Source organism: Delphinapterus leucas, chromosome 5 (genome assembly GCF_059928025.1).
Source record: "Delphinapterus leucas isolate spDelLeu-1000000601 "Yukka" chromosome 5, BTC_Dleu_Yukka2, whole genome shotgun sequence".
Classification (NCBI taxonomy): domain Eukaryota; kingdom Metazoa; phylum Chordata; class Mammalia; order Artiodactyla; family Monodontidae; genus Delphinapterus; species Delphinapterus leucas.
Genome location: NC_143133.1, coordinates 116943980 through 116953447, shown reverse-complemented (window position 1 = coordinate 116953447; position 9468 = coordinate 116943980). Strand labels below are relative to the sequence as shown.

Here is a 9468-nt window from a genome sequence, read left to right as displayed (position 1 = left end):
TGAGAATGTTTGAAAATCATGGTGGGCTATGCTTCCTTGCTTCAAAACAAAACAAAACAAAACAAGACAACTGTCATTTATTGAGCGCTTACGTGCCAGGCACTGCACTTTGCAGGCCTTATCCAATTTAATCTCACCCCTCCCCTCACGACCCCAAACCACGAGGTCAGTACTATCTATCATCAGCTCCATTTCCTCAGTGTTGAAATCAGAGCTCGGGAAGGGTAAAGGCTGCCGTAGAATCTGGAGGCAGGAAAGCCTGGAAGTGAGCCAGGCTTCCCACGTGTATCCCCATCCGCCATATGTGCCTCCTGACCCACGGCCCATTAAAAACAAACAGCATTCCAAGCCTCATTTTCCATGTAACATTTGTTATTTTATTGGAAAAAGCTGGTATTAACATATTTATAACTTTATTCAACAGTTGGATAGTTTGTGAGACACCAAAGAAAACAAGAATGCACCTATGAGTTACAGAGTCCAAAATGGTCAGGCCTGTCTACTCTACCACCACTTATCCGATGCCACCGAGCGATCAGTCCTCAGAGAGTATTGAAATAAAAACAAAAACAACTCAACAACTTCACAATGACCATGTGAACGCCCGTACATTCAAGAAGAGCAGAAAATTTAAACGGTAAGGAAGCAAAGTTTGTGACTATGTTACTGGCCCTTCTGCCATGTCTAGTTTTGCCTCTCCCCCTCAGCATCTTTTCTCAACACACATTTTATTCATAATTTGCTTTGGACATCATTATCTTCCAGGGATCCAAAGGCACGCTTTTTCTTCTGAGATCTTTTTCTTTCTTTCCCTTTTTTTTTTTTTCTTTCTGGTTTGGTATCCAAAGTTTAAAACAGAGTAAGGAACCAGGAACTGTATTAAGACCTCCTTTTGAATACAGATTTGCACTTTGTAGAAATGGTCCATGTTAAATCTATGATCTGACAGTAACCTCTATCTGCAAATGCAAATTTCCTCTCAGCATCTGAATCACAAAGGGAAATGGATCACACCAAATACCCCAGTAATTGTGTAAGGCCCTCAGCGCTGGATTTTGGCTTCAACAAGATTTCTATACAATTTACCACATTTTGAACCTCTTTACAAAGGGAAAAAGAGGAATCCATCCCTGTGATTGTTAACTTTAGTTAGAATAGATATGTACATATAATACTGTCCAGGTCACCTGGATTTTACAGTGATATATAAACAAACATTCTTCATTCATGTTGATTAAAAAAAAATCAATGGACCCATTTCCTTGTGTAATTATCGTATGGCTGGAAGTGAGCGCACACGCGTTCTGTGCTTTGACACACACAAAAGTAGACCATTATTTGTTGAGAAAAATCTCGGGTTGGGCCTATTTCCTGGGTTAGGTTACATCTTGTAAAAAAAAAATGTCGGATTCGGTTGGGCCTCTGAACTCCGCTTTTTGAATCAAAATGCAAGCCACGTGGCTCTGCTGCCAGTTCCAAGGGCAAAGACAAGTGGGCGTGGTGGGTGGGTGGGCCGATCTGGTCCTGACAGCGGGAGGAACTGTCCTGGAAATACCGCATTCTCTGTGGCCCGAGGGTAAGTGTCCTTCGGGACTGAGGGTCATAAAAGAAAATTTATCCTAAAATGGTCATAACATGCAATTTTCTTTTGGAGGCAGTTCAGTGCATCTGGAAAAGGAGCTGGGGTACAGATGTGGGGTGGAGAGAGGGCGGAGTTCCTCGTTACCCAACAGGTGAGGGGCACCCTGGGGGTCTTCTGCATTCTGTGTCTCGATTCTCCCCGGACCCTCGTCATTGTCCCACCTGCTCTGTCCTGCTTCACAAGATGAAGAGATGTTTCCAGAAGCTTCCAGGCTAGAATGCTGCTTTAACATAAGCCACCAACGTGGTGGGTTATAAAGGGCCTTGTGGGAGCGCCTGGATGGGATTCCTGACTCCCCCCTTGGTTGGTGCAGGCCTTGGGCCTCAGTTTTCTTGTATGCACAATGGGAATGACAAGTTATTCACTTTTAATCCCTGGCACCTGGCACAGAGCCTGGCACTCAGTGTGCAGTTGGCATTTATGGAGGAAATGAATAGGCACCCAGTTCACAGGGTCGTGATGAAGATGCAGAAAGATCATGGAGGGAGCCAGTACGAGTTCCCACGAGGTGTCAGTGACGGTTGCAGGATGACAGGAGAGCCACAGGGCGGCTGCAGGGACAGACGCATGGGCCTGGGGGGCTGGCACCACGCCCAGCACGGGGCAGATGCTCGCGAAGGGTTGTTTAAATGGTGAAGAAAACAGGCACACACATGGGATTCCATTCCCCTTCCTCTCAAGAAACTGTAACAGACCTGGGATATTCAAAGACATTAAAATAACCTAAAAGAGCTTGCAAATTCTCAGCATGAATTCACGATCCAAAAAGCAAAACAGTGAGACCCTCGGCTCTGAAACAGTGGCAATTGCTCCATTTATCATCAAAAGAATCCCTGGCTGGCTTGTTTGAGCTTCGTTCTCTGTCCCCGGAGCCCTGATCTGGGGCCAGTGAGGCGCACGAGAGAAATGGCTCCGGGGCTCCCTCGTCCCCAGAAAGGAACCTCTGGAGTGAAAAATTAACGCGCAGAGGTAAAAATCCTAATAAGGTTGGAACGACTGCACGCGGTTAAAGAACGGGATGAAAGAACTGAACTTCAAGGCCGACAATCACGTCGGTTTACTGTGAATCCTTTTTCCTGTTTTCAAACAATCACCAGCAAAGGCGGTCCGGCCCCGGGATGCTGGACGGACGGCCCGGCGCCCCGTGGTGGCCGCTCCGCGCGTGGCCGTGTGGCGCCTAGTGCATGTCGGAGTTCACCTTGTCCTGGAAGATGTACAGGTTGTTGGTGGCCGCGATGGCGATGATGTTCTCGGCCGGGTGCCAGGCCGTGTGCAGGATCTTTTTGGTGAAGTCCAAGCTGTCCACGCTGATGTCGTCCCGCCTCCGCTTGCCGCCCACGCACACGCGCCGCGGCTTGAGCACCGCCCGGGGCTTGCTGCTCTCCCGCGACGCCTCCAGGGTCACATCCCGCTTGGTGTTCCGGTCAAACATGCGGAAGAAGTTGTTGTAGGCCCCGGTCATGATGACGCTGGCGGGAGACGGAGCGGCGTCAGGCAGGGCAACAGAAGAGAGAAGCCCGCCCCTCCTCCCGGGGCTGCAGGGCCATCGCCCGGGAAGCAGACGGGGGACACGCCTGCCTCTTCCCACCTTCTCTTAGGGTCTCTTGTCCTCCCTCACATCTCGGCTGCCTCAGCACACAGACTTAGGGCCAGGAACTGAGACCCGTTTAATGCTCTGCCCCAAACATTATAAAAACATTCCCTTGTACTTTGTTTGCCCTTTAGTCCAAAAGAGAGAGCCCTAGACTTTCAGTAAGACTAACAACAGCAGAAGACGAGCAAAGTGAAATAAACACAGGAGACACTGGGCTACAAACTCTGCACTGACAAAAGGCAGGCCCCTGAATCAGCCAGATGTGGCCTCCTGGCGGGGACCCAGGACCCTCCTGTTGTCTGAATAGTTGAGTGACTAAATGATCACTGTCTGCACACCATCAATGTGCAGGTGTTCACAGACCTCCCCCGTTCTCCTAACGAGCATTCTATATTTGTCTATCCACTCCCCACCTCTTCTCCCTACCTCTCCTAAGGAGAAGGGATTCCTTTTGGACCAGAGGAAGGATGTTAATCTACACAGTAAGAGATGGGAGAGAAAAGAATACCACCTACATGGGCCTGGGCCTGGAGAAAGGGGTTGGGTTTTGGAGCAGCTGGGGGCAGGGCATACAAAGTAACTGGGGAGGTGGGAGTGAATTCCAGAAAACGATACTGAGGGTAAGGAAGTGGTCCCCTTCAATGTTCTTCAGGAGAGATGCGGACAGATTGGAATCCCTCCTCCCTTTAGGAGATGAACTGTGCTTCCTGATGGTGTCATTGCTCCAAGATGAGCCACGAGGACCCCTCGGTTTACAAGGGTTATGCACATGAGCCATGTCTTCAGTATCACCCAAGTCACAGGAGTAATCCCGTGCACTGGGCTGTGTAGGGTCAGATGCTCAGGCTCCCCGAATGATGCTGAGCCACAGGCTGAAAGTGACATATGTCCTGGTAACATATTTCCTTCTTGTGGGAGAACCTGGGCTGACACCAGGAGAGTGTGGTACCTGAGGCCCCAGCCTGTAGCATCTTCATGGGAGACCCAGGGAAGCCCACCTCCCCGGGGCCCACATGAGAATGGACAAGTTGTCATTACAAGTCACCTGTCACCTCGCCTGTGGACCATGTCTTAATGTCGGTCCTTTCTAGATGCTGATGGCCTGGGTGTGGGTTGGGGAGGCCCCTCTGCTGCCTGGTTCCTGAAACTGCTCAAGGAGAGGGGTCTCCCCAGCAGAGGGAAGAGGGTAGAGTGGCATCCGTCTCCCAATGTGATTGATACAGCACTTTGTTTCCTTTCTCACTGATAAGTCTGCCCCTCCGGCCTCTGATCCTTCACAGAAAGGACCTTTCACTTGGCTTGGGGCCTGGCAAGTCTGGGCCAGGAACCCCGTTTAGGTTCCGGCCCACAAGCAGCTGCCTGCCCAGGCTGTGCGGTTCCTGGAGATGGCCGTGTGCCCGTGAGGCCAGCCTCCCACCAGAGCCACAATCTGCACGTTAGCGCTTGGTGCCACCTCCCCTCAACACCCAAACCGCTCTCCCTGACCTTGTGTTCAGAGATGGATGGGTAGGTATTTGGGGGCAATGAGGATGGAAATCCCCTTCTATAAAGTGGCACTTCCTCAGATGTTCCAGGGGCGTCCTGGCGGAAGGGGGTGAGGCCCACCCGGGCCCCAGCAGGGGGCAGAGGGCATGTGCCAACTGGGTGGTAGGAGAGGCGCTCCATAGAAAGACTGTTCGCAAATGTTCTGGAAGGTTCTAAGGGAACACAGGGAAAGTGCTGTGCCCTGGGACTGGTACATTTGGAGATTTTGAAACTGCCCCCAGGCCTGAGAGGGAAGGGGAGGGAGGAGTCACAGGAGAGAGAGAGAGAGAGAAAGAGACAGAGCCAGAGAGGTCTGTGTGAAGGGGGCTGTCCTCTGAAGGGAGCTGTGCCCAAAGGGACACAGTCAGCCAAGATGACAGGAAACAAGGGGGAATAAACGCTCTGGCCTCTCTCTCCACCCTCAGTCTCCTTCTAGGGTCCTCAGTGGTTAAACCCGGCCAGAAGCCAGTGGGCACGGAGGCCTGTGGATGCAGCCCATGGGGTCGGCCTCCAGGTATAGTCTCTGTGGAGGAGGGTGGAGATGGGAGCTGGAGGGGCAAGTGGGGACCCCTCCGGGCTCACCTCGCAGCGCTAATCGCCCGTGGGCCAGCAGCGCCCGCCGGTGCCTCTACCTCTCCGGCAGAGGCGGGGCGGTGGGGGTGGGGGGCTCCCGGCGCAGGTGTGTCTTGTCTGAGTCCCCAGGGCCTGGCTTGGCCACCTATGTGGGAAGTGGTCCTCGAAAGAAAGATAACCCCTGGCAGCAGCGGACAGGAACAGACCAAGCAGAGCCGCCCAGCCCCCATGCCCCGGGGACAACGAAAACTCAGTAAATGCTTCGTAAACCAAATGCACTGAAGGGCCAGAAGCTTCTCTCATTCACTGCCAGATCTGCAGGTTCAGAAGGTACCTGCCCCCAGTAGGGGCTCACTAAGTATATGATGAACGAATGAATGAATGAATGAACAAGTGAATGGATCACTGAATGCCGGGGCAGGGTCACACACAGTCACAGTCACCCTCGGAAGACTTAGGAAGGCACGAAACAAGCTGCGCGGCCACCCCCCTGCACAGGGACAGGGGACAGGCCAGGGGTGAGTGGAGGGGGCTTCTCGGACGCTATCTGGGGAGGGGTGGCACGTGGCAGTCAAAGGGTTCTGCCTTTTAAGAGGTTTGTGTAATCCCCGGAGGTGAAGGGCGGGTGGTGGAGAACTCTAACGCGCTTTCTGGCTCTAGTCTCTTCTGTTCTGAAACCTTAACTGCTGTGAACAGACCCGAGTGCTGCAGAGGAAATGACATGCTGCGGAGGTGCTGGGTGGGCGTGAGGCGCCCCCCAGCGCTGCTGGCGGGGGGTGCGGGGGTGGGGGACAGTGCCCTCTGCTCCCTCCTTCCCAAAGAAGCCCCCCTTCTCTCCTCAGAGGTCAGCTCATGCCAGGGAAGGCTGTGTTGGCTCTGATGTCGCCTAAGTTATGGCCCGTGAGACTTCACGACAGTGCCACCGCCCATGCATCACTGGAGCCCAAGCCCAGGTCTCTCGGGGCTGCCCTGGGGCTGCTGTGTGGGCCAGCGGCTTCCCCTCGGGGTCCAAGAGTGTGACCCTTGCCCGGGTCATCACCGGAGTGCAGCGGCTCAGCCAGCCAAAGGTCGCCCTTGTTTGGGCCAGAAGACAGGGAGGAGGGCGGGGTGAGGTTGGGCCTCTGAGAGGCTGGGGGTGGGGTCAGAGGGGCCATCCTGCCTGCCAGCGCCCAAGTGTCCCAAGGCCAGGGGATGGGCGGAGGGGAGCAGGGGGTGCTGCAGGGACAGGGCTCGTCACATTGACCTTGGCCTTCCCACACAGCCCGGGAGGTGATGCCGGGGAACCACTCCCCGGGTCTGCGCTCTCCACTGCCCTTCTTCCCGCCTCTCAGACACAGCAGGGCTGGAGGGGCGAGAGGAGGGCAGGTGAGCAGGTGGCAGCGACCAAGGGCCACTGTGGGTGCGGGGAAGCCGCGCCCAAGTCTTCGTGTTCAGGAGAGGCAGTGGGGCTGCAAGCATGGGCATGCAGGGCCGGACAGAGGCCTGGAGCCCCTTCTGCAAGGTGAGCGAGGAGGACCCCGAGGCAGGGAGCGGGAGGGTGCACTGGGCTAGCTGCCAGCGTGCGTGTGCGTGCGTCCGTGCGTGTGTCTTTGTGTGTGTATGCGTGTGCACGCCCTGCCGAGGGACTCCTCAGGCCTCGGGGGTCGGGGGTGACCAGTGGGGATGAACGCTGACCTCCCGACTCGGGGCAGCAAGCCCACCAGGCCTGTCTGGTTCAGCAGACAAGAGGGGGGCCTGCCTGGGACCCCGCCAGACGCCCCCTGTCCCTCCCACAGCTGGCGTGCGCTGGTGTCAGGCTCTACGTCAGGCCGGGTCGCGGGGTGGCCCCCGGCACTGGGGCCTAGGCATAGGAGGTCAGTGCCGATGGAGGCAGGAGGGCCGGGCTTCATGATGAGGGGACTCCTGCTTTTGGTCCTTCCGGATCGCCCGCTCTGCCTGGCCCTGGGACACTGGGTGACGCTGGGATGACACTGCTAAGCCAGCAGCAAGAGAAGGTGGATTCTCTCCTTCTTCCACCCCTCCCTCATCGCCCCTCTCCTTGCGATGTCCCTCACCCCCACCCTATGAGGTGGTCCTCCCGGAGCCTGCAAAGGAGGAGGGTGGCCTGCAGGGGCACAGACCCACCTAGAAGCTCTTAAAACCCAAGCCAGCCCCACCCGGGGTGGGCTCGGCAGCCTGGGGGCAGGTGCAGCACGCAGGACGGGGGAATGAGAGAGTCCCGGGGGCCAAGGCCTCCCTTCCCTGGGCCCAGAGCAGCTGCTGTGGAGCAGAAAGGGTGGAGCCCACCAGCTCAGACCGGGGTCAGGAGCCGGGCAGGAGGCCCCGATGCTGGGTGACCTGGGGAAGACAGGGAAGGAAGCCTTTCTCTCTCCACCTGCTTTACTTGGGCCTAAAAGGCAAAGGCACACTCCACAAGCACATGCAGTGTGGACAGTGCTTGGGTCGGCTCAGCCACCTGCGTCCAGATCCCAGCTCTGCCCCTGACATGCTTCCTAGCTCCCCGTGCAGTTTTCCCATCTATAAAATGGGGTGAGGGACCCCAGCCCCTGGTGAGAATGGACTGGATAACAAGGTAAAACACTTAGAACAGTGCTGAGCTCAGTAAATCCCACCTCCTGTTATGTATTAAATGCCAACAGGTATTTCTGAATTCTAACCATCCGTGTGGCCTGAAGCCCCACTCACCTGTCTGACTGGGAGCCCAAGACTAGGGAAGCAGAAGGAGAGAGTAGGAATCTGCGTGCCAAGGGGCCCGACCAGGGGGCCTCGCCCCCTCCCTCCCTGCTGGCAGGGGCGAGAGAAGAGAGAAGGCAGCCCTCCCACCACCCACTTCTCTAGGGAACAGTTCACAGAACCCAGTGGGTGCTTTCACACAACACCCATCCTTCTCCTGAGCCATCAGGGGAAGGGAGAGTGGGATCATTAAAGTTATTTGTAACCCACACAGCTGCTAATCCTCCTTCCATTTGGCTGCGGGATCCAGCTGACACCTCTGGGGGAGGGGAGGGAGCCCCACCACACCTGCAGGGAGGGGTCTCTCTCACCTGGGAACACCAGGTCTCAGCACCCTGCAAACCACATTGGGACAGAATGGCCCATTGCTCCCATTCTTAGGTGTTCTCTAACATTCTAGAAGGTTCTTTTAACAGGTCCTGGCTGCCCTTGTCCCCAGGCTCTCTTCTTTCCACTGGGGAAAGGCTCCTGCCCCATCCCTGTGGTTCTGGAGAGTGTGACAATCACGGTGCTCTACTGCCCCCTGCTGGCCAACTGTGGCATGCAATAAATCATGTCCATGCTGATTGGCTCAAAAGTGAGCATGTGACCCAAACAAAGCCAATCAGATCCTTCCATGAGAATTTTCCATATACCTAGAAGGGTGATTGTGGGCTGGGAGGACAATGGAAGGGGGACTATTTGGGGTCATCATCCCGAATAGCAAGGGGGAGCCATCTGTAGTAGGAGAGGATGAGGCTAGTGTTTAAGAAGAAGCAGGGAGGCTCAGAGATGGGAGTGGACAGAGAGGAGATGGCCCCAAAGGTACAGCATGAGCCCTGGGGTAGCCTTGCTGGAACTTCTCAGAACAAGCTTAGGCTTATCTGATTCCTGCAACTGGAAGATACTTGGTTGACACAAATACCTTCTTCCCAGGCAGAACAGATCAAGGGGAACTTCCTAGAAGAGGTGACATTTGAGGTGGGTCTTGGTGGCTCCGCAGGGTTCTTTCAGACAAGACAAACAACAGACCGGTGTGTGCAAATCATCGGACCATCCGCTGCCAATATGGAGCCATGGCCTTGCCAGGAGTTTCACATACAGCGTCTTATCCTCAAAGCAGCCCTTGAAAGTCCTGATTTATTAGAACTACTTTCCAGGTGAGCAGACTCAGAGAAGTCAGGTGGCTTATTCAAGCATGCAGTTGGAGAGTGGTGGAGCACGGTCTGGAAATCGAGGGTGTCTGACCCCAAAACCGCTGCCCCTTCCTCGCCCCCAGGCTGCCCATCTAAGTCGCTAGAGTTGGGTAACGGGCGCTGTGAGGGTTATCAAATGTCCACCCGCTCTGTGCTGCTACCTATACAACTGGCATGCTGGAAGCTTCCCGTTAACATGAGAAGGACAGAAAACGCTGAGCTGAGGG

The 9468-nt window shown here is 55.1% G+C and overlaps 1 protein-coding gene across 2 annotated transcripts in view; it reads right to left on the bottom strand.

Annotated features, from left to right (window-relative positions):
• Nucleotides 1-350: 350 nt before the first annotated feature.
• PPP2R2C (protein phosphatase 2 regulatory subunit Bgamma) overlaps nucleotides 351-9468 on the bottom strand; it is a 137541-nt gene continuing 128423 nt past the window's right edge. For both annotated transcript variants that reach the window (XM_022582451.3, XM_022582450.3), the window contains exon 9: nucleotides 351-3111. In XM_022582451.3, the coding sequence (XP_022438159.1) occupies nucleotides 2820-3111 (292 nt within the window). In that variant the 3' untranslated portion in view covers nucleotides 351-2819. The remainder of the gene's footprint in view (nucleotides 3112-9468) is intronic.